Here is a 22,896-nt window from a genome sequence, read left to right on the forward strand (position 1 = left end):
TTAACACCATCCTAAAATCAATTTTAGAGGTCAGTAATGGAATTTGCTATTATATTGAATATTAAAAAACCTTTTTTGATGTGCTCATAAGGTTATTTGCGATCATTATGATGCAGCATTTATGTATTACCTTGACATTTCCATTTGTTAAATAAGGCAATGAAAATGTAAAAAAATTGCACAAATACATTTCATCCCACTTTTTTTATTTTTGATCAAAAAATGCACACATTGATAAACTGTGACATTTGGTCTTTTTTTACTTATTTGAAACTCTATTAAAGTAATTTTACATCGTTCTTCAAATCAAATATCAAAGGACATTGTGCCATATGATCACCTTTACTTTAAATTGCGTGTTCCATCAAATAAACATTTTCTTCATATTTACAAATCGAACGAGAAAAGCCAAAATTCAAAGGAATTCATTCCAGAGATTGCAACAAAAACACAGCTATAATCAAATCAAATCTCAATGATTCATTACAATGGCTGATATCCAAAGTGAAGAGTTACGTCTACATCAAAACAGTGCAAATAAATCCATTATTTCTCCACTTTCATTAAGTGTGGTGTTGAGACATGAGCGGACCCATTATTTCAGTACCACCATTCTGTGTTCACTAATAAAGGCACATAAGCAAACATTTCAAACTTCTATTTAGAAAAAAACCTCATTAGTTTTGAACATTAGTCATTTACATTAAGAGTGAAGAACGTGGGGTAGAAAGCTCACAATGACCTCTAAAGAGAGGCATATACCAAACCAGCTTGATACCAGCTGAGCAAGCGAAACCACGGGCAAACCGGTAATTAAATAAAATATTTTCGGCTCTTACAAACTGAGAGCCAAAAATATAGAGAGCTAAAAGAAAATCACTTTTCTAAGTAAAATAATTTTTTTAAGTTGTATTTTAAAGAAGGGGACCAGCGAGCTTTATTGCACGCACCCTGTTTAGCGTTAACCTTGTTCACTATTACGTGATTGATCCATGTGTTTGCAAAGCAAAGCTGAAGGTGACACTTTACACAGCGAGGAAGAGCCAAAGATGTGGCGTTGAAGAACAAGACAGAGGTAGCTTACAGCAAAACACCCAAAGCACAAGTGGGACGTCACTAATGACAAAACTCAATATTGAAACGCTTTACAAACAAGGTGTGAAAGTACATCTACAGTCTACAGAGCCTAAGACTGTTTCCCAAACATACATAGTTTTCCTTCTTTAGAGTTTTGTATCGAGCACGATCAACATTATGCCGCAAGGGTTGCGAACTTCAACAGTGCGTCCTTCTCAAAATCTTCCATCTGCTCCTCCAGTGAATCATTGTCATCCGGCCCATCTTCCAGACCGTCTGCCAAATCTTCCAAGATGTCCGCGACGTCCTCAGCGAACTCGCCGAAAAGCATCCTGTCGTGGTTGAAAACGCCACCGCTGAAGAACTGAGAAGAGAGTCGACGGAGAGCCACCTTGCTTTCTTCGGGAACCCCCTCCAGTTTACTTAGGTAGACCTCGAGAAGGTTGTGAAACTCGACCAGCTTGACAGGAACAATGCCTTCTGCGTATGCACAGTTGTCTACGCCGTTGCAGCCCTCAACTGGATGCCGGGTCCTGCTGAGCTTCTCTTCCTGGTGTTTCCAAAAGTCTACCTGCTCATAATGGTGATGATGGTGGTGATGATGATGCTTGGACGGTTTGTCCTGCCAAGGTTTATCTTTCTGTCTACTCTCTCTCTCCAATCTTCTCTCGTTCTTCTTGTGGTCCCACTCCTCTTTATACTTCTTGAAATGCTCTTTGCCTTTGTTGTCACCGTTGGGTTTGTTCTTGCCATGTTTGCGTTCCCTCGCTTTTTCAGCTTCTGCTTTCTTCCAATTGTTTTGTTCTTCTTTCTTTTTGTCCCATTCTTTCTTTTCGCCTTTGTGCTCTTGGTGTTTCCTCTTCCAATCTTCTCTCTTGCCCAGTTGGTCCACCTGTTTGGAGAGCCGCTTCTGCATCTCCACCAGGCTCTCCCTCAAATCCTGTTTGTTCCAGCCTTGCTTCTTCATGCCGTCCAACCTCATCCTGCTCTCCTCCAACAGAAATTTCTGTCTCTTGAGTTCTTCTTTCTTATCCCAGGGTTTTTCAGTTTCTGCTGGATCGGACTCGCCGTTGGAAGGTGGTTCAGTGCTCGGGGTTTGCTGTTGGTGATCTTCTTTAACTATGGGACAAAGAACATTGCTAAATGAAGGAATATACAGCAGACTCAATGTATGTGCCTGCAAATTTCTTTCTCTTTGTACCTGTGATTTGGGTGAGTTCAGCGACTCGATCTCTGAGCATCTGAAGTTCGTCTTTTAAACCTGGAAGTCCAGAGATCTGCTCCTTTAACCGAATGTTTTCGTTCTCCAGAGCACCTTTCTCTGTACTGTGCTTCGCTGCGACCATTTTCAAAGCTTTGTCCAACTCAACTTTCTGTGACTGAAAAATATATATTTAAAATAATCTACACTGAAATATTGTTCCAAGAATAATCAAGTGTAGAGAGTGGAAAAAGTTCATACAATGGAATAATATACGAGAATACAATAAGGACAGTTCACTAAGAAATGAAAACTCTTTCATTATTATTCCACCTCATGTCATTTTGAACCTGTATGATCTACTTTCTTTTGCAAAACAGAAAGATATTTTGGAGGATATTGGTAACTAAACAACATTGGCCCTTATTGACCTCTGTTGTATGAACACAAAAACACTTAGGCATTCAAATTGAGGTTTCACGAAATAAAGAGTCACATACAGGTTTTGAACAACATGAGGCTAAAAACATAGTTATGTATATCTTTCGTGTGAACCGTCCATGTAAACCACATGACATCAAGTCCTGATTTTAAGAGAGACCTTAATAAATGAAGTTGGAGAAAATCGCTAACCTCTATCTGGGCCTCCAATATGTTAATTTGTTTATTCTCTTGGGCGAGTTTATCCAGTAGCTCCTGGAACAGAGATAAAATTCAGCTTTAGGTGAAAACAACGGCTTCCCATTAAAAAAAAAATTATGTAAAAACACTGACCTGGTCACTTAGTTCGGAACCGTCGAAATCCTCTGCGGGAGGAAAAGAAGCATTCGTCATGTTTTTTAAGGAGAAAGTTAAAGCACAGGAAATGCAGTCTTGTCAGATGTCAGTTTAATCAGCTCTTTAATATCACAAGACACAATTGAGTGATGTAACCAGGTGACACTTTTAAACACCAGCTTGCTTTGACAGCTCTACACGAACTACATTATTTTTTGTTTAGGTATGGATTATTGAGTAACCCTGCCAATAAAATTTATTTCAGAACATCCATTTGTTTTAGAGTAAGACACTACAAACACTAAGAATTAAAGATGAAGTTTGTTACTGTAGCACCCCTAGTGGCACCAAATGGAACTGTAATCTGATTTTTGAACAGATCAGTTGAAACATACCAACATAGGCTCAACCTGTTACAATAAATAAAATTTATTTGTTTAAAAACTATATTTAGAAATTCTGCTGGTTATCGTTAATGACACACAAATGACCCACTTCACCTTTAGCCCCTCAGAAAAGCAGTGCATTGTGGGTAATGAACAGGGTCAGGATAGAGGCTGCCCTCAGCAGCTGCCCATGAGATCAAATTCACCCAGGCCTAAAATGACTCTGTAATAAGCATAAGAGGGCAACTCCTATACTCAGTTTAAGCACAAGCATTTACTGCCACCCAGCTCACACGCTGTACCTACCACCATACTGGTCAACCACCGAACCTGGAGGCATAGTAAAATTAATTCAACCAGTGAAAATGTCAAAATAATTATCTTATTTGATCACACAATGTGGCATGTAATCATAACCAAGCGTAACTAGTCCCTGCATAATCAATGCTATGCGTCACATCATCTGCATTAAATGATGTCCACTGGCAATGCGTGACATTTATCAGTTCTTATAATGTGATTTATAACTTTTATAGGCTTTTAGATGTTAGTCATGCATCTCACCCGTGAGAAAGAAAGAGCCGATGCAGAGCAGCACAAGCACTCCAACTATCAGCTGATTCAAGGAGAAGCCTTGTTTCTCCTCCTTCCTCTCTGGGAGATTAAACTCCTCCTCTTCTTCGTCTTCATCATCAGAGCTTCGCTTCAGCACTATGGTTGGCTGCACCTGTCGGAGCCTTAGACCATCCCCTTCTGTTGAGCCGCCCACTGATATTTCTTCTTAATGAGAAGTAAACAAGGTAAACAAAACGTGAGCTTAGGCAACATTCACTTTCTTTGTACAGAGAAAACTATTTCTTTAATACAACAGAAAGACTAAAAATCATGAACAGTGGTCTCAGTTTCTCATGATTTTCATCCATGTGTTATTTATAATATTCTATGAACATCATACCTGGTTCTCTGACCAGATCTGGGACTTTCTCTGGGAGCTCAAATGTAGGCTCCTCCTCCTCGGTTTCCACCGATCCAATTGTTTCCGGATAAGGACTGTCAGGGGCGGGGCTTTCTACCATAGAGCCAAAACCTGTATCGTCCTCACAGGGTGAAGCTAGAGGCGGGGCTTCAGGAGCAGGATGAACATCAGCTTGGATATCAACCACAGGGATTTCAGAAGAATCAGGGGCGGGGCTTATGTCTGTAGCTTCATAGACATCGTGGGAGGGGCTTATTTCTCTAAACGGTTCAGGGGTGGAGGTGATTTTGTGCTCTAGTTCAGGGATGGGGCTTTCTTGAACGGGGACGTGCTGGCTGGGGAAGACATCGATGACGTCCTCTTCAGTGGGTTCATCTAGGGCCGACTCCTCTGAAAACCGGAAGGCCGATTCTGTAGCGATGCTGAACGGCACGGCACCCAGAAGGTCGCTGTCGGGAGGAGAACTGGTGATGGTGTCGTGGATGACAGGAGCGTGGATCTCTGGATCGAGTTCAGCCTGGCCAGATGCGGCCATCTCTTCAAAGCATTCTGGGGATGTCTCCTGGCAAATCTGGATTTTGGAAAGTGTTATATTAAAGTCGACAGCATGTTAGTTTTTACTCAATAATGCTATATTTAAAGAGAGACCAAAAGGTAAATAAAGATTCTATAGACAGTTTATTTACAATATTGTTTGTTAAAGAGAGATTTTGGAAGAAAAGAATGCAAATTATAACTAAAAATAAAAATGTACATACCGGTGTTGATGCACTGACCTGGTGACCCTCCTCTGACAAGATCGTCTCCACCACTGAAGTCTCAGGATCAAGTGACCTCACCTCCAAAGAACTCCCTGAAATAACCACAGATTAACAGTTAAATATTAACATTTTTACACCTGAACGACTTTCGTTCTACTGCAGATCACAAAAGAAGATATTTACAGAAGTAATACAGGTTTGAAATGACAGTACATGAAGTAAGAATGACTATTTCTGAGGTAAACTACAGTGATGGATATAAAGATCTTGTAACCTGCCAACTCTTCTGAAAGACTGGGCGCATCTCCAAGACTTTCTGTCCCATCATCCACGGGGGCGGCAGGGTCAGCGGCAACCTCCTGAAAACAAAATAAAAGCACAAATGACTAAGCGCGAGTCATTCACAAAAACAAACCAACCAAGCATTAGGATAATGTTACATTCACCTCCGGGGAGAGCAGAGTCCAGCTGTTACTGGAGGAGCCGGTGCTGCCGGTGCTGTTATCAGACATGACCCTCTTGTGGCTCTGCACAGCACCTACAACCGAAACCACAAGCAAAATTGTATTACATTTTATTAAACCAAAGAGCAGCTAGGGAGATTAACCGTACATACATATAAAATGCAAGCTTGAACTGTTAAGCAATAGCATACAGTACAGCAGTCACGTTATGTTTAGAAAATATAACACCCTAAATAGAGAAGGCCAATGTAATCCACAACAGCAAATGACAGTTATCATATAACAGCAACCAACGATGTTCATGAATAGCTCAGATCGCACAATGCGTTAGCAAAGCAATGTTGTGGGTTTGATCCACAAAAACACGCATACTAATATAATGTCGTAGGCTATAGCATACATACACTCTACGTGGCTTTTGATAAAATCGTCTGTCATTTAAACACACAAAAAAACATAAATACGCTACAAACAATACGCAAGAGACTGCTGTTTTATGAAGCGGCCCTATAATGTGCCCAAACACGGTCAGGCGGCGCACACATTGCATTCCAGCACCTTAACGTGGCCTATTGTTTACATGCATTCGTGGGCTTATCATGGTGATGCGCTGCGTATTTACTTTGCGCACGGTGAGCAATTCAGTTCCCACACTATGCAAAACGATCCCTGCCTTCTTCCGCAAGAAGCACACAGAGAAACACAGATTACAAATACTGCGATGTCGTTATACAACGCTTACCGTGCGTCAGTCGGTTGAGGCGCGCGCGCTGTTTTCGCGCAATCTATTTCTACGCGTTTATTTCCAAACGCGCGATCTAAGCAGCGAACTTCGCAACTTCGGCTCCGAGTTGCGCTTGTGGCTGGATTGCGGTTGCGTTTCTCTCCAATAGGACACCGATAACGCGCGACGCTACGATCCGGTCAAAGTCTTAACAGCCAATGGGAATAAAGAGTCGCGTCGGCCGGCTGCGCCTTTCAGCTGTGACTGACAATCGCAGGTGAGAGTGACAATCTACACGTGAAGGGCTCTCCGAACAGTCTTGTCACTGACTCGAGAGAAAACGAAGACTTGTGATGTCCCAACAACATGCATGAACGCCCTATATATAGTGGCGAGGCATGTTCTTCAATCTCCAGCAGTTTACAGACACGTCTGCACAACGAGGGCTAAATCTGTTGGGGCTTCCCAAAAGTCTGTCCGCTACAGCTGGACTTCCCTAAATAAACTCTGACCCTGTATTGAAACATTTTTTGCAATGAAGACACTAAATGTTACTAAAATAAAGCCAATCAATGTGGAACAACTGTTAGTTTTATTAAATTGTAACGCATTTATAGGCAGTTTCGTGTGGTGTTCACACATAAAATGCCCATTTTTGGCTAAATGGTTTCATGACGAACCTTTAACATCCAAAAAAGTTTTACAAAAGGTTCTTTAGGAATAAATGGTTTTTATAATAACCATTGAGTACATTCTTTTGGGAACAAATAGGACCTTTTTTGTTTTAAAATGTTTCATGATTCTTTATTTAGTAAATGTACTGCATTTTATGTTTGTTTATCATGCAACTGCGTTGTACAATAAAAATGAGCTAAAGAAAAACTACATTGGGCCCCAAAGTCACACCTGAATGAAAAGAAAAATGGCTTCTCAGGTTTGATACATTTCAAATGATACATTACAAATATTTTAATATTTAAATGACCTCTTCTGTATTAATTCTTTACACCTGCATGTGAGAACGACATTATTTTAAAGCAGACCCAGAAATTACACAAAAAAAGATTACACACAAATCCTCTTTAGCAGTCATTAAACTTCCACACATAAGTTGGTTATACAACTTAAAGCCTCTTAATTGTTTCGACATTAAAGAGGGAGATCACAGTGCCCACCAAGAAATGGTGTAGCATGCTTGTACAGTTTTTGTGCATTTTCAGTGACTTTTGCTGGTTTACATTTTCAAATGGCAACACACACACAACCACAGAAGATAGCCTATATCAGTGAGGACCTCTCGATGAATGCATGTTATTATATATGACACAAAGACCTTTACATTATTTAGTATAAACCAAAATGTGCAAAGAAACATTATCAAACGACAATTTACACACACAAAATATTATTGGATTGCAAACCATGGGTAATATCATAAGACATACCTGAAAACATGGTATTGTTGATTTATACAAAAACAAACTATACTGTGGTGCTTTATAAAAAAACATCACTGCTAAATAAGAATTCTATGTGTAAGAATGTTGCAAAATCGTTTAATTGTTTATATTAAAATCACAAAGTATGTAAGCAAACCCTTTAAATGGATACATCACTTTAAATGGATAGTTAACCCCAAAATAAAAACTCTTTAATCATTTACACATTTATCCTTATGTTACTCCAAAATGTAGGGCTTTCTTCTGCATAATGCAAGACAGAACCATCAACATGACTCTCAATTTATGCACACAAAACCACCGAGACATTTCTCAAAATATCTTATTTTGTTTTACTGTAGAAAGAAAGTATCAAAGGTTTTAAATATAAAGGTTGACACCATATTTTTATATTTTGGGTGAAAAATCCTTTAATGTTTGACATGGTATATATAATAGAGATTACTCTGCTTTTCTACTAATGCCATTATTTGTGATAAAAATCAGTTTTATGCACCCAAAATATAAAAATATATACAGTTATGTAGATCTGTGAGAGGATGGCCGGAGATGCCACGTCACACAGTGTGACTGCATCCATTGGTCAATCCCGAGGACATGCTGCTCCCTTTTCCTCCCTATGGTTCAGTTTTGCCCCCTTAACATTAAATATTATTTACATCCATTATCCCAACAAAGCTCATACCACCAAGAAACTGTTTACGTTTGTGTCCGATGCATTTTAGCTACATTAGCGATTGCCTTTAGGAGTCGTTTGCATTGCGTCGGTTTCTTTCGCATCACTTTTGGAAACAATGGAGTCACTTCGCCATCAGCGTTTACAGCCCGGTATCGGATACGGAGCGAGCGCGACCGGGACTCTTCGGTCCCTGCGACCCGGTGTAACAGGCACCCTTCCTTCGGCACAGCCTTCACATATGTCGGTGTCCGCTTCTCCGGGGCCGCCGCCACCACCGCCGCCCCTTCAGCTCCACAACCTGATGGGAAGCGGGTTCGGTTCGATGGACATGTCGTCGGGTCTGGGTCTGTCCAATCCCACCAACCCTGCGGTGCTGAGAGAAGCCGTGGACGCGGTGGTCCGGAGCTTTGCGAAACACACGCAGGGATACGGAAGGGGTATGTGGGGTCACGTTTTGGATTGAACGGATTTCATATAGGCTAATCGAATCTAGAAATGAGTATTAGCTTATTAAACCTATTACTTTACTAACATTTAGCATCATTTTATTATTTTAAAAGTGTAGTAAACATGATTTTTCTTTATTTGTAATAGTACCGTATGTATTACCATAGTTTTACTACAAATATCATGATCACTGTTGTGAGATAATAGAACATTTGTAGTTAGAATAGTTTTACTGCATATACCATAGTTCACAATTTACTGTAGTAAAACCTTTTTAGTTTTTTTGTAAGGGGTCAGATACAAGTCTGCGTTTGTGCATATTGTAATTTTGTTTGCAATTCAAAGTCTATCAAGATGTTTCCATTTTTTTAACCCATAATCAAATTAAATAATACAAAAATAATAATAAAGTAAATTATACATAAAGAAAATGAAGTCTAGACTCAAGTCTAAGAACAAATATGTGACCCTGGACAACAAAACCAGTCTTATGGGTCAATTTTTTGAAATTGAGATTTTTACATAATCTGAAAGCTGAATAAAGATTTCTATTGATATATGAGTTGTTAGAATATGACATTATATGGCTGAGACACAACCGTTTAAAACCCAGGAATCTGAGAGTGCAAAAAAATCGAAATATTGAGAAAATTGCCTTTGAAGATGTTAATCTGGGGAACTGTAGCAGGCCAGCAACTCACACAAATAAAGATTTGATATATTCAAGGTAGGAAATTTACAAAATATCTCCATGGAACATGATCTTTACTTAATATCCAAAAGATTTTTGGCATAAAAGAAAAATCGATAATTTTTGTCCCATACAAGTATTTTTGTCTTTTACTAAAAAACTTCTCGTTCTACTTAAGACTGGTTTTGTGATCCAGGGTCACATATTAGGATAATTTACAGTTAAACCACACCAACCACAAATGTAGCTATCATTGTCTAACTGTACCAACTAAATTTCATTTTTTGTATAATAAAACCTAAAAGGGTCAAGGGGGCTCACACAAATTGTCATGAAAATAACTTCACAATCCAAAAAAAGACTATCTTCATGAAATTGACTCATTGAGCTGTCAATCCACACGGCCATTTAGAGGCCAAACATGCGATTCAAGCATTCTGAAGGAAGCAGACTGAACCCCCTACATGCTGACCTAATTACATTAAAGGGATTATTGTCGGATACACTCTGCAGCTTGTGTTGTTTACAGGCAGGTTAAGTGTTTTAATCTACTCTCCAGACATCTCAGACCATCTGAACGCCCTCACTGGTCCAGTTTCTCTTTGTGAAAAAGGACCTTTGCACATAATTGTGCGTGTTTGTTTGTGATGATGTTTTTTCCACATCACCCTGATTTCCTGTTTGAACTTGTAGCTAAGCAGTTCCACAACAATAAGCTTCCTTAAGACATTAATTGTGCATATTGCGTGTTGAGACTGAACATCTTTTACAAAAAATGTTTTTAATTTCCTATATTTTCAGTTTGCATGCAAGCTATGCATACTGTGTGTGTACAAAAGCCACTTGCAATAGAAAAAAATTATACTGATATGATGTTTTCTGAACCCTGCAGTAAATGTTGTGGAGGCGTTACAAGAGTTCTGGCAGATGAAGCAATCACGAGGGGCTGATCTGAGAAACGGAGCGCTCGTTGTTTATGAGATGGTCCCATCTAATAACCCCCCCTACATCTGCTATGTCAGTCTTCCTGGGGGCAGTTGCTTCGGGAGTTTTCAGGCAAGAGTCTCGTGCAACATTGCCTCATTCTCAGATCTTCACAAAATAAATAATTGTCTTTGATTGCCGTGTGTGTTTAAATATTTGATGTTTTCTCTGGAGGATCTCTTGGAAATGGTTTTAATAAAATTCTCTGAGCATCTCCAGGATTGTGTTTCAGTGTGGTTAAACACCATCTTTGATCTTCTCAGTTCTGCCCAACCAAAGCTGAAGCCAGACGGAGCGCAGCCAAAATCGCCCTGATGAATTCTGTTTTCAATGAACATCCGTCTCGACGCATCACGGATGAATTCATCGAGAAAAGCGTCTGTGAGGCTCTAGCTTCTTTTAACGTGAGTTTGGGACAACATGCAGCTTTATTTATAAGTTGGCAGAGATCAAATACCTGCTTTAGGTTTTTCAGTTGACGTCAACTTTGATATATTTTATACATTTTAATTTCGCTTTATAGACTGTTTACCTTCTCTTTGTTTGCTACAGGGGAACAGAGAAGAAGCTGACAACCCAAACACTGGCATTGGTGCATTTCGGTTCATGTTAGAGTCGAACAAGGGGAAGTCAATGCTGGAATTCCAGGTAAGAGCGAACATACTGTACCAGTTAAGCTACTGGAATTTGTTATTTGCTTGAATAAAAATTCCAGCCAAATGAATAAATGTAAATGATTGGAACTCTTCCACTCGGTTAGTGACACGTGAGATGAACATTATGTGCAACTTTACATGCGGCTTAACATTTTTTATTTTTCTTAGGAACTGATGACGGTTTTCCAGCTCCTTCACTGGAATGGCAGTCTCAAAGCCATGAGAGAAAGACAGTGTTCCCGTCAGGTAAAAACATATATTTGTTTTTTAACTGTTTATTGAGTTTCTACTCTTTCATTGTGTAATGATGCATTTTAAAGAGGCCATTCAACATTATGTGAATCTGATGTGTTGGTGAAAGTAAAATATATTCTCTCTAGGGATAGAGAGAATTTTCTGATGGTCCCCATTTAACCAATCGATTTGTGTTTTTTTTATGACAGCTATAGAACTTATAACCCAGGCAACATATTCATTGTTGGAATGTATAAGCCCTTACATAAATATACGTAAATAACATTTTGACTTCATTGAAACAGGAAGTGCTTGCTCATTACTCTCACCGAGCGCTGGATGATGACATGCGCACACAAATGGCCGCCGACTGGGTCAGCCGAGAACACACTTTATCCGGGACCATTACCCGAGAGCTGGCTGCTACGGAGCGTGAACTAGAGGATGCTCGTCTGGCCGGACGAGAGCTGCGCTTTTACAAAGAAAAGAAGGACATTCTGCTGATGGCAGTGGGGCAGTTAGGTGGGTCCAATACCACAACTCTCCCCTGCAAATGCTGAAGACCATGAAGATGTGTGACGCAGCATATGATTGTGACAGGGAAGCCAATAGAGAAGTCTCAGCACTCTGAAACTGAAGACTTTAAAACCTGTGTGTGTGTGTGTGAGTGAGGAGGCAAGAGAAAAATCAGCATTTTAATCAAACGTCAATAAATCATGAGAGGTGATGAATGAACATCGTAACATTTTTAGGGAAGAATGTTTATAATGATCTGAACAATTGATGCGTTTTAAAAACCAAGCACTATATTGCTACCTTATTACTATATCAGTATTATCCACCAGTGTCATTGATTGACCTTACTGGCGTTTGGACTTATTGTATCTTGAGTTGGAGGAGGCTATGTTTTTGGAATAGCATACTTCCATGATGCTCTTACTATTTACACCGTTTTGCTACAACTACAAAATGTTATGAAATGTCTACGTAAAATGTCACAAGTGTGAAATTATTCCTTTTGTTTAACTTAATATTTTAAATAAATGTTTGGCAATATACATTATATAATGCAGAGCATATAGTAAATATTAAATAAGCATTCTATTCCAAACATAACCTCAGTTTTGAGGCCTTTCTAAAAATCTTTGCATTGTAGCTTTCTTTGATTCTGTAATGCATGGGTGCTGCTCTTTCACCCATTCAATACAGGTGTGTGATCACTGCATATTTTTATGATCTGCATTAAACAGGTTCATCATAGGTGCATTTATATGTGTTTAAGAAGATGAATATATAAGCATTTGTATTTTTAGTTAATTTTATATATTTTATAGTTATTCCAACTTTTTTAACGACGAAACAAGACTCTTTATTTGTTTGCCATTGTTACATTCGTGATTGTAGAGCATCAATGCTCATTTCAAGGCAACATTTAATTTCTACCTCCTTGCTGAAAGCTTTTGAACATTTATCACACATACACATGCAGATTGGTTTTTGGGCAAGATGAGCAATGAATAATGGTTTGGCGGAGAGGCTTCACTCAGAAGCATAAATAAAGCATTAAACCACTCTTATAGACGCTTTATAAACAAACAATGTTCGGGTCCTAATGATTCTGAAAATCTGAGTTTTGAAAGCCCCAATTGTATTTTGTTTGTAATTCTTTTTTTTTCAAATTGAGGGTATCATATTCTTGTATGTTTTGAAATGTAAATTGCATAAACATTTCATACAATTTTATACAAAATGTATGTTCTTTCCTTGCTGTGTTTTTTTACAAACTTGTTTACCAAATTAATTTTGTATTAATACTCAATGTAGTGAAATTACATCAGTGCATGTGAAACATTTTATACATTTTGTATTTGTTTTGTATGAGTAGTTTAAATCCTATTTTAACTGTTTTGTAATATTTTAATGCATAACCAATGTTATTTTTTGTTTTTGATTTATATACTTTACAGTCAATAAAAAGCATTTTCTTAAATATTTCACTATATATTTTTGCACATTTGAAGTAACCGGATCCACTAGCAAACTTATTTGGGTGATATAATTGTTAGACCATAAATGTCAGAGAATTGAGAAAACACTGTTAGAGACACTGTTATTAATTTGGACTTTTATTTTTCTTTTCCACGAGGGACTTTTACGTCGAAACATGTTATCTCACTACTGCTTTTGACTATGCCTGATTTAAGCCCTGTGTAAAATATTTCGCTCTTGGTTAACGCAATTTATCTTTTTTTATCTAAGATTTTTATGACATACCATTTAAAAACATATTAATGCACTGTTTATTTTTTAACTAAACGATTTTTTGGAATTTTCTCAATTAAACAATAATACATTATAATATAATATTATACACCAAATAAATTACTGTATAACTGATATTAAATATACGTCGCTCGCTAAATACGCGTAAGTTGTATTTTTTGTTTAGGCACAAAAATGGCTGCCTATTTGGGTTCTTAGGGGTCCTTTATCATCACATCGCATTTCATGTGGCTCACGGAAAGCAATGACAGTTTATGAGATTAAATAGATATCTGTCATTTGTTACAACGTATTTATGTCATGCTACGCGCTGTAGTTATGGTCCTTATTTGCAACTAAATACCTCCATTAGTCTTCAATCTTAAACTCGAGTGTAGATTATGTGGGGAATCACTGCATCACGGTTTGTCCTTCAAAGCTGCTGGAATTTTTCACATCTAAAATGTTCCCTGAATCGCATACAGAACTTGTCACTAACAGCATGCAAGGTAGGCAAAAAAGAAAGATAAATCTTTGATAAAGCCAATTAAAAAAATGTTAAGAGTTCAGGTATTATTCTGGCTCTTATTCTGATCTGCCAAAGCAATTTGATATGGGATGGAATCTAGTTGAGTAAGCGTTTTATTTGCAGCAAATAATTTGCACATTAAGTATTTAATATTCCCATATTGTTCCAGAGGTCTAAATACTAACTTACACAGAAATGAATAGTGTGTGCATGCATGTGTAATATGCAAGTAGTATATGATCCACTTTTGCTCCACTGTAATGCAGCAAAAGTAAAATATGAATCATATATATCAGATCATATATATAAATGAGATTTAACTCAATGCTAATTTTCTCTTTTTGTTTTAGAACACAGTTGTTGTGGAGCGCTGGTGGAAGGTCCCTTTGTCAAAGGAGGGAAGGCCACCCAGACTGTATGCACGAAGACACAAAGTGTACCGTTTGGTCGAGGATACAAAACATAAGGGCGAAGACAAGATGGAGCTCATTCTTACACAGACAGTTCCAAGTATTTGCCGTTGCATTAGAAAAGTTTACCATGGTAACCAACTATTGGTCAAAAAGATTTTAAAGATGTTGATGTTGATTTTACAGAGCTAGGTGGACGAGGAGACACAGTTTTTGTGAAAAAGTCAGTAGGCCGCAACACATTACTACCCCAGGGCCTGGCTGTCTACCCCTCACAGGAAAACAAAGATATGTTTACAGAGGAAAGAAGGGTCAGTAATCTCTTTTCAAGTCATTAATTAGAGCTTTATTTGACACTTTCAAATGTTAAAAACTGTAATTTTTTTCTTTAGCTACTGAGAGAAGGACGGCCAGAAGACAGAATCCAGACACACACCGGTCAGCTAGTGAGTAATCTTGTTTTTAAATTATTAAGACCACATGACATAAAAATTGGAGTATACCTATTACCTGTACCTATAACTTTTAGCAGAGATACTGTATGTGTATTTTTGCTGAAAAACTTCTATATATTAGTCTTCATTGTGTGTCTGTTTTTTTTAGACCATTGAGTTCCTGAAGCAAACAAAGCTTGAAGTCGGCATGCACACTTCCATTCAGTACTCGCTCACCAAAGAGATTGTTTGCCGACAGTTTCTTAGAAAGGTAAGATTCAAGAAAATATAATGATAATAATAAAAATGAATACCTACATTTTTTTGACAGACAATGCAGTTCATTGGTTTTGTTAAATTGTGCTGTTTTGTTGAATTTACCCACAGCTGGGTGTGGTTGTACCTACACACGCCCTAACGCTTCCTGAAGAGCCAATCACATACCTGGGAGAGTACTGGTGTGATGTAACAGTAAGTATATATACATTATGTTGTTATATTTTATAGACAAGTAAATTAATGGTATTTGAGGTTATCATGTATATTAAAAAACATACATAGTCAGTAAAGCTGTACTTTGACAGTAGACCTCTGTCTGACCACACATTCAGAATTAATATACCAAGTTGCAAACAGCTATGATGTTCTTGGTATTACTGGATAGAGGTGGCTAGGAAACTAGTTGATTTTAGAAAGCAGACTGATAGTTCAGCTGTAAGGTGGTACCGACTGCAGGTCATCTATAATCATCGGAATTTATATTCATTTAAACTCATAAGCGGATTTGTGTTCTTTCTCAGGTGAATGGAGTGGACACAGTCAGGGTGCCCATGTCTGTGGTGCCATTTGTGGAGCCGAGACAACTGAGACTTATGAAGAAACAAAAAGAACAGTCTGATTCAGAATAGTGTTTAGTTAATAAAAATAATTGTAGGCAACATCTTGGAGGATATACATGAGGAATTTGTACAAATAAACATTTCTTTAATTTCTTCCTATTCCCTGCATTTTTTTTTTACCTTCAGAGCATGGCTTAAATCAAGGCTGAATGTTCATTCCCGTTTATGATATTCGTCTAAATCCACATACATGCTTCAATCCAACACACTGATGTGAAACTAAGGAAATTAACTTGAAAAAGGCACTTGTCTGCATCAAACTGTTCTTTCAATCGTAATTCTCATTTCTTAAATTTATATGAGATTTTAACCATAATAAACATATTTTATGTGCATCAAAAAAGATTATTCAAATTCGAATTTCTTTCACAGAAAAATACAGCACTCGCAGTCCATCCCAATGCTAAAACAGGTTTCTCTTAAATTGTATGTTTCAACATTTATGAGGCAATTTCTTCTAGATTTTTGGAAAGTATTTTTCACACATTAGGCAACTTGCCAGTAAGTTTCCACTTGTTTAATTAATCTTCCATGAGACATCAAAAATCCTTTTAATTTCAAATTGTGTTTTATAGTTTATTTTTCTCAGATTTATGCATTCTTATTCCTGGCAGTGATATAAGAATTATTTTACACACAAAATGAAACATTTTTGTTAATTCTCTAATAATGCAATAAAACTGTTAACTTAATTTAGGTTTTACATTACGTTCTTTAAGAATCTGTTCAAACAGAAACGCGTACTCAAAACACACAAGAATGGGAAGTTTCACTCAAACATTTGTTTAAATTCATTTTTTACATCCTTTTTAATGTCTAACTGTTTTCTGGTTGCACAATGGACAGTATGGAAGACGAGATCCTCTTAGACCAAACAAGTCATAATTAAACATGGTTTAAACATTATATTACAGGTGACTATGTGTGGCAGATCTAAACCTTTGTAACACAACCAAATGGAGAACATAAAAATGGAAAAACAACATTCTTCACTATAAACAGTAGGTATTCGCTGCCCTCTTAATGTTGTAATTGCAGCCGATAAAGAATTGATTATCTTTCGCTCCTCTCTGAAACAACATAAGCTGGCATGACATTTCTAAAAGCTAAAAAATACTACTCTCTTTATCGCCCATAGTCTTCAGACAAATCTGCCCTAGTGTAGTGTGCCACGTCTTGATATTCTGTGACGTCGGCTAGAATCCATACTTGGCTTGCGTCTGTCGGCGGGTGAGCTTGTTTTCAGCCCAGCTATTCTTGAGCTCCATCTCACGTTCCTTGGCTTGATGAATCAGATAAGTGATTTGGTGCTTGCGCCTCTGTTGTCCTGTTGGCTGGTCTCCTTTTTTCTGAAAATAAGACAAACACATTTTCAACAGAAATCTAAAACCCTTCTTACTAACTTAGAGAATATATTATTTATTTAAGCTTTTTGCAGACGTTTTTATTTAAACAAAATTTTTGATTGATCTTGTTGTGCTGCAGAATTAGTGTCTTCACTTGTTTTGCTTACCTTGCTAAAGGACTTGCGTGGCTCCAGATCTGCGGTCACATTCTTTGTCATCCACTGCTTGTTGCCACTCAGCTGATCATCTCCTTTGATCTCCAAGAATTTGATTTCTTCTTTTCCTCGACTCTGTTTGCCCAGCAGCCGCCGAAACTGGAAAAAAGGTAAATATTTGAAACACTATTCAAGAATCTCTGTGCATCTCCCTTAAAACACTCATTGATGATGAGGCTAGGTTGTTGCTAGGGTGCCCTAGATGGTTGTTAGGTTGTTCTGGGTGGTCACCTCCGTATATTCATCAGAGGCTAAAAAGTTCAGCTCACAACTTGATCCAAACCACAAAAATGGGTTTGCAATACAATAGTATCGCAGCATTTAAAAAATAAATAAATAAATCTAAACTCAAGTAACAGATTCATTTTTTTCATCAATAACATTTTTGTTGTGAACACTTGCTGTAGATTAAAAAACGTTCAAGGTTTAACTGAACCTTATGGGTGTAATTAAATAAAAAAAGAATTTATGCTGTCAATGAATAAAAATATGAAAACTAAATGTTTTAAATGAATAAAAAGAATTTTAAAAACAACATTTAAACTTTATATATTTTGACAAGTCAAATGCTTTACAATGCACATTTTTTTGTATCATGGTATATTGTGTCATCATATATTGTTACTTCTCTATATGTTACATTAAGAAATCAAAGACAGATTATGTTCAATGATGTAAAATCTTCTACAGAGTCTAATACAAATGTAACTTGCATGTTACTCATGTAAGCTGTAACAAAAAACTTACTGCTTCATCCTCAAACATTGAAGAAGACCCAGATTCATCTTGCTCTTGTGCTTCAGGTTTGGGGTCTTCGTAGTAACTCTGCCCGTAGTAATCCTATAGAACATACATACACATTAAACATCAGCTAAAGACATTAGAAAGCGCTGCCATGACACAACGCTCGATTAAAGATTGTTACACTATACTAACTACCTGTGAAGACCCATCTGGCAGTTCTGGATACTGTTGGTACTGATTTTGGAAATCTTCCCCCATGGCTCCAGCTGTCCTACTGTAACTTTCTGCATTAGAATCAAAGTCCAATGGGGCGTCCTCCACACCGGGTGAAGGGTGAAGAGTGGGAACATAATCTTGGGAATCTTGTTTTTGTGACACCACAGGCTTCGGGGAGCTTTCTGAAAGGGAAAAGTAGTTTTCTGGAGCGAGATCATCATCACTGCCATCTTCATCGGCTGTCATCTTCTGGCGAGCCAACTGCAAGGCGGCGGACTTCGCGGCAGCTTTGATGGCTGATGGAGATTGGCTGGTTCCGGACACGCCTTGGGATTTACCAGCACTTCCTTTTGCCTGGTTGGATACAGGGCGTCTCGTCAGGGTGTGGGGCACCAGCGCCCGTTGTTTTTCCTTCACCACTAGATTTTGAGGCTGGGGCAGCAGAGACGACAGACCACCGCCCTAGAAGAAATACAAAATAAGAAGGATTTCTATGTGGCTGGCATGCTTAACAAATGCAATGGTTCTAATGCTTAACAGCTGATGGTTCACATTTGTAACCCATACCTGGGACACTGATTTCTTTCGCACTGGCTGCTCATCGTCGGAGTCGGACTAAAGAAATAATAATAACTTAAGTTAGTAAAATGACTCAAACTGACTCATGCGATTCGCTCTTGAATCCGTATAACTCACGTCTGCATGTTTTATTTCCGGAACGGTGATTTTAACGGGCTCTGTGCGCTTCTTGGGTTTGGGTAACGTTAGATCAATACCCATCCTCTGAGGTTGAGGGGCCGATGTCTGATATCTGTTGGATCCGATCTCTGCTTTTTTCGGCGCTGGCAGAGACGTAAACAGTCCCCCGGACTTCTTCGGGGGTCGAGCGGGTGCACTCGGCGCGTTATCGCGATCGCTGTCATCGCTGCTGTCGTACGCTACTAAAGACATCCTTACTGTTTATATTAGATCAGACGTGTTCATAAAAGGCTGAATGATACGCAACAATCGCTGTTTGCATCACTTTTCACTAAAGCGATTTAACTCGATCTCATGTCCTCCGGTACCTGCAGCTTTTATGGACTATTTGTGCACAAGCAGTGCGTTTATAATTCTACCGATATTGCTGATAAATGTCTGATCGAAACATAGGTGTCGATTCAAAATAGCGGTGTTTGCTTGTAGCTGATGCTTTCATTGGAAACTCGGCGTCGACATCAATATTTTCTCCATAAGAAACACATGAATGCATTAGTTTAAACGTGCAATTTTGGATAAAAACAAACGCAGGTAGTTAACTGTGCGACACCGTTGTTATATTCCTTTAAACAGAGACCCATTTACGCCGTAAACATTTTTTCTTCCACTGTTAAATATCCTCAACTTCCGGTGCAATAAACCGGATCTACGCAGTGCTGACACCACGTGGACAGATCCAGTCAAAATACTTTCCTTAACTATAGTAAAGTATTAAAAATTAGTGTTTTTGAATCATACTTTCGTAAATATTGAAGCATACTACGCAGTATTTAATACAGCTTATAAATTCCTTAGTATTCAATTAAATTGTCCTATGCTCCAGAGTATTTTATATAACTTCTAATGAGACTAATAACTAATAAAGTATACATTTACTAAAATATTACTATGCACCTCAAAACCAGGTATACTCACATAAGGTGGAGATTCCAGTCTTGTCTATACCCAAATAAAAAATGATAATTTACACTATTTAAAAAAATAATCTTGAAACATGGGAGAGAAAGTGAAATATTCTTGAGGCTATTAGTGCCCGTTTTGCTGACCTCCACTTTTTATTAGATGACATGATGTTCAAGCATGACAGTGAGTAAACTATACAATATCAGCCAACATCTCACATCTGATAGTGGCATCAAGGCAAGGAAACCGCGTACAGCATTTGGTTATTTTATTGTCAAAGTTTGAAGAACACACATTATTTTTCCAACATAAATACTTTAAGAATTTGAAGAACAGGTGCTTCTGTTGTCAAGCTTAAACATTCAGTCACAGTCTCTGTGGCATCTCAGTACCAGTAGCTCTTACGGGGCCTCCTATCTTCCTGTATGTTCATTTTTTCCATAACTTCTTCCTCAAGCGTTTTTAAAGAGGGTGTGTATGTTTTCTGAAGAGCGTCATCAGGTGATGTGTCTTTAGGTCCATCTGTGACAACAAATAGTCACGGGTTGGAGCATTCATAAAACTATATTTTTCCAGTTTACATCTGAATACTGAACATTAAAAAACGTCAGCTCCTCTGAAATCTCACCCTTCCACTGCTGGGGAATGATGCCATCTCTTCTCTGGAACACTGGTTTGGGAATAATGCGTCCTGTCCTGAGAGATACACGCACCCTTTCACCCTCTTCTGTGTATCTCCATTCTATATCAGTAGCCTTTCTAAAAAAACATTATTCGCAAACACATACAAGCTGAAACACAAGTATTCTACTGTATGGCCCTGGAGTTCTGTAATTTATGTTTGATGCTCATGTAGACAGTTTTGAGGCTCACCTGTCAGTTGGGTCGATAAGTGTAATATCCTTAAGCAATAAAGGTGCTTCACTGGCGATGTATGTACCCTTGTAATCTCCAGACTTGCCAATATACCTGTAATGCTGGAGAACACCATGATTCAAACAGTTAGGTTCATTAACAAAATATCAAGTTATGTAATTCATGAATAGAGCACAAGCTCTTATTACTACCGTGTTCAACCCTTCAAGTATGACCCAGTTCCGATGTCTGAACACCTGAGAGACTTTCCCCTGCTTTCCTTTGTCCTTACCAGACAGAATCTCCACCTGGATGAATTAAATATAACAGTATCGATAATACAATTATTTAATAGTATAAAGGATGCAAGGAATAAGTAAAAGTAGTAAAAAGTATAAGTGGAAACCCTATGTAGGGTCTTAACATTAGTTGGTGTGGCTTACTGTATCGCCTCTCAGAACATGCCAGTCCTCGTTCGCGATTGGTTCAACAAACACCTTTCTTCTTTTCTTGCCAGGTGGGTTGATACGGCGCGCTGCTACAGTCCATGGTCTGCTCGTTCCATAACGATAATCGTGAGGAAAAGCAGCTTTTGCAGCCATTGAAAGCAATGCTGTGAGTCGCATGGTTGTGTGTTAAACAGCACTAAACACAAAGAAATGATTCAGAATTAAAAGTTATTATAATGAATTTTGTAATGCAGCACAACTAAAAACCTTCCTTGTAACTTATCAAAATGTTTATTTTTTTCGTGAATATTAAAGCACACTAGACAGTATTTACTACAGTTTATAAATTCATTAGTTAATACTTCAGTAAGTTAACAACAGTTTTTTTCATTGTAATTAGAGAAAATGTTCAAAGCTCCAATAATCCTTAATGCATTTTATATCACTTCTGATGAAAGTACTCACTTAAAAAGTATACATTTACAATTACGCACCTTAAAATTAGATACACTCACATAAGTTGGGGATTCGAGTTTTGACTATAGCCAAATATAAATCTGTTATTAGTGTACACTTTTTTTTTAAATGCCTGTGTTTTGCTTTAAACTGACATGCACTTTTTTATGTTCAGTCAAGAGAGTGAATAGGAAATGTTTTGCATATGGAGCAAGATTTCACTCAACATTTTACAACATATTTAAAGAATGTATGCGTTTTATTAAATCCCAAATCATGTTGTATTATTCTCTTAAATTTACACTTGATCGGGGATTCGATCTATGTTAGGTTTGGATCTAACTGTATGAAACATTACATTATTGGTTCGCTCTCTGTCAGTTTAGGCACAGATATATCGCTATTTCAGTTGAGAACATGCTGTTTCTTGTGCTTTGTAATTATAATTTTAAGATCTACATTAATACATACCCTGTTTAACAAAGTGACTTTATACGTACCTAAATTAAAGCCGCTGTGATATAAAAAATAAATTGTACATCCACAAGGGTCAAACTTGTGCACAACGTCCGGTGTTTCCTTTTCCTGTTGAATCGAATTACGTATGTGTCAAAATAAAAGTCTCGATTGGCAGTCTGCATTAAATCACAATTTTAAACAACACTTTTTTAATTCGTGTATAATTCATAATAATTATTACTATTAATCTAAATTATTTATTCGGGGTTAATCACCTTGTAAAAAGCGGGACACGTTTTTGTCAACTACAAAGGTTGCGTGTTAAAGACAATATGTTATTGACAACGTTTGAGAGTTATATTGAATAATGAATATACCATGACGATTTTAATGCATTTATATATATATGAGAAAGACTCAAGGATTGAGTAGAGAATATAATT

General features: G+C 37.7%; 5 protein-coding genes across 8 annotated transcripts; 2 read left to right on the top strand and 3 right to left on the bottom strand.

The window, feature by feature from the left end:
- Positions 1–185: 185 nt before the first annotated feature.
- On the bottom strand, positions 186–6,770 carry pbxip1a (pre-B-cell leukemia homeobox interacting protein 1a). Of its 3 annotated transcripts, none has more exons than XM_056741925.1 (11): positions 6,385–6,770; positions 5,625–5,716; positions 5,453–5,537; positions 5,176–5,270; positions 4,397–4,988; positions 4,006–4,218; positions 3,748–3,771; positions 3,053–3,084; positions 2,912–2,974; positions 2,279–2,456; positions 186–2,196 (listed from the first exon to the last, which is right to left on the bottom strand). In XM_056741925.1, exons 2-11 carry the CDS (start codon positions 5,688–5,690, stop codon positions 1,253–1,255), a joined length of 2,292 nt encoding a protein of 763 aa, XP_056597903.1. In that variant the 5' UTR covers positions 5,691–5,716; positions 6,385–6,770; the 3' UTR covers positions 186–1,252. The 3 variants fall into 3 exon arrangements, with proteins under 3 accessions (XP_056597903.1, XP_056597901.1, XP_056597904.1); XM_056741923.1 differs by having other exon boundaries at positions 4,006–4,221; positions 6,385–6,769; XM_056741926.1 differs by lacking the exon at positions 3,748–3,771 and having other exon boundaries at positions 4,006–4,221; positions 6,385–6,768.
- A 1,662-nt stretch (positions 6,771–8,432) lies between these two features.
- lix1l (limb and CNS expressed 1 like) lies at positions 8,433–13,509 on the top strand. The gene is made up of 6 exons (XM_056741368.1): positions 8,433–8,942; positions 10,536–10,699; positions 10,891–11,031; positions 11,180–11,275; positions 11,452–11,529; positions 11,823–13,509. The coding sequence occupies exons 1-6, from the start codon at positions 8,621–8,623 to the stop codon at positions 12,075–12,077; spliced, it is 1,056 nt and encodes a 351-aa protein (XP_056597346.1). The 5' UTR covers positions 8,433–8,620; the 3' UTR covers positions 12,078–13,509.
- A 477-nt stretch (positions 13,510–13,986) lies between these two features.
- mrpl9 (mitochondrial ribosomal protein L9) lies at positions 13,987–16,150 on the top strand. The gene is made up of 7 exons (XM_056741593.1): positions 13,987–14,288; positions 14,659–14,818; positions 14,905–15,029; positions 15,111–15,164; positions 15,322–15,423; positions 15,540–15,623; positions 15,953–16,150. Exons 1-7 carry the CDS (start codon positions 14,181–14,183, stop codon positions 16,058–16,060), a joined length of 741 nt encoding a protein of 246 aa, XP_056597571.1. The 5' UTR covers positions 13,987–14,180; the 3' UTR covers positions 16,061–16,150.
- Positions 16,151–16,587: 437 nt separating this feature from the next.
- prcc (proline rich mitotic checkpoint control factor) lies at positions 16,588–20,123 on the bottom strand. 2 transcript variants are annotated; one of them, XM_056741589.1, is made up of 6 exons: positions 19,269–20,123; positions 19,140–19,187; positions 18,549–19,034; positions 18,360–18,452; positions 17,565–17,711; positions 16,588–17,400 (listed from the first exon to the last, which is right to left on the bottom strand). In XM_056741589.1, the coding sequence occupies exons 1-6, from the start codon at positions 19,521–19,523 to the stop codon at positions 17,248–17,250; spliced, it is 1,182 nt and encodes a 393-aa protein (XP_056597567.1). In that variant the 5' UTR covers positions 19,524–20,123; the 3' UTR covers positions 16,588–17,247. The 2 variants fall into 2 exon arrangements, with proteins under 2 accessions (XP_056597567.1, XP_056597568.1); XM_056741590.1 differs by having other exon boundaries at positions 18,552–19,034; positions 19,269–20,100.
- Positions 20,124–20,485: 362 nt separating this feature from the next.
- On the bottom strand, positions 20,486–22,579 carry mrpl24 (mitochondrial ribosomal protein L24). Its single transcript, XM_056741594.1, has 6 exons — positions 22,495–22,579; positions 21,533–21,734; positions 21,302–21,397; positions 21,108–21,211; positions 20,863–20,993; positions 20,486–20,756 (listed from the first exon to the last, which is right to left on the bottom strand). Exons 2-6 carry the CDS (start codon positions 21,713–21,715, stop codon positions 20,620–20,622), a joined length of 651 nt encoding a protein of 216 aa, XP_056597572.1. The 5' UTR covers positions 21,716–21,734; positions 22,495–22,579; the 3' UTR covers positions 20,486–20,619.
- Positions 22,580–22,896: the final 317 nt, after the last annotated feature.

The sequence above is a fragment of the Triplophysa dalaica genome, chromosome 25 (assembly GCF_015846415.1).
Source record: "Triplophysa dalaica isolate WHDGS20190420 chromosome 25, ASM1584641v1, whole genome shotgun sequence".
NCBI classification, from domain to species: domain Eukaryota; kingdom Metazoa; phylum Chordata; class Actinopteri; order Cypriniformes; family Nemacheilidae; genus Triplophysa; species Triplophysa dalaica.

What these genes read in the sequence shown, in the direction of transcription:
- pbxip1a (XM_056741923.1), bottom strand. Translation starts at nt 5,690, where the DNA reads ATGTCTGATAACAGCACCGGCAGCACCGGCTCCTCCAGTAACAGCTGG. An exon ending in TCTTTCAGAAGAGTTGGCAG is followed by an intron (nt 5,271 to 5,452) that starts GTTACAAGATCT and finishes TGGTTATTTCAG; the next exon opens with GGAGTTCTTTGGAGGTGAGG. An exon ending in AGGTCAGTGCATCAACACCG is followed by an intron (nt 4,989 to 5,175) that starts GTATGTACATTT and finishes TCCAAAATCCAG; the next exon opens with ATTTGCCAGGAGACATCCCC.
- lix1l (XM_056741368.1), top strand. Translation starts at nt 8,621, where the DNA reads ATGGAGTCACTTCGCCATCAGCGTTTACAGCCCGGTATCGGATACGGA. An exon ending in AGGCTCTAGCTTCTTTTAAC is followed by an intron (nt 11,032 to 11,179) that starts GTGAGTTTGGGA and finishes TGTTTGCTACAG; the next exon opens with GGGAACAGAGAAGAAGCTGA. An exon ending in AGTCAATGCTGGAATTCCAG is followed by an intron (nt 11,276 to 11,451) that starts GTAAGAGCGAAC and finishes TATTTTTCTTAG; the next exon opens with GAACTGATGACGGTTTTCCA.
- mrpl9 (XM_056741593.1), top strand. Translation starts at nt 14,181, where the DNA reads ATGTGGGGAATCACTGCATCACGGTTTGTCCTTCAAAGCTGCTGGAAT. An exon ending in TGTCACTAACAGCATGCAAG is followed by an intron (nt 14,289 to 14,658) that starts GTAGGCAAAAAA and finishes TTTTTGTTTTAG; the next exon opens with AACACAGTTGTTGTGGAGCG. An exon ending in AGACACACACCGGTCAGCTA is followed by an intron (nt 15,165 to 15,321) that starts GTGAGTAATCTT and finishes TGTTTTTTTTAG; the next exon opens with ACCATTGAGTTCCTGAAGCA.
- prcc (XM_056741589.1), bottom strand. Translation starts at nt 19,523, where the DNA reads ATGTCTTTAGTAGCGTACGACAGCAGCGATGACAGCGATCGCGATAAC. An exon ending in CAGATGGGTCTTCACAGGTA is followed by an intron (nt 18,453 to 18,548) that starts GTTAGTATAGTG and finishes TATGTTCTATAG; the next exon opens with GATTACTACGGGCAGAGTTA. An exon ending in CACGCAAGTCCTTTAGCAAG is followed by an intron (nt 17,401 to 17,564) that starts GTAAGCAAAACA and finishes TCTTATTTTCAG; the next exon opens with AAAAAAGGAGACCAGCCAAC.
- mrpl24 (XM_056741594.1), bottom strand. Translation starts at nt 21,715, where the DNA reads ATGCGACTCACAGCATTGCTTTCAATGGCTGCAAAAGCTGCTTTTCCT. An exon ending in ATGTTCTGAGAGGCGATACA is followed by an intron (nt 21,398 to 21,532) that starts GTAAGCCACACC and finishes TAATTCATCCAG; the next exon opens with GTGGAGATTCTGTCTGGTAA. An exon ending in CTTATCGACCCAACTGACAG is followed by an intron (nt 20,994 to 21,107) that starts GTGAGCCTCAAA and finishes ATGTTTTTTTAG; the next exon opens with AAAGGCTACTGATATAGAAT.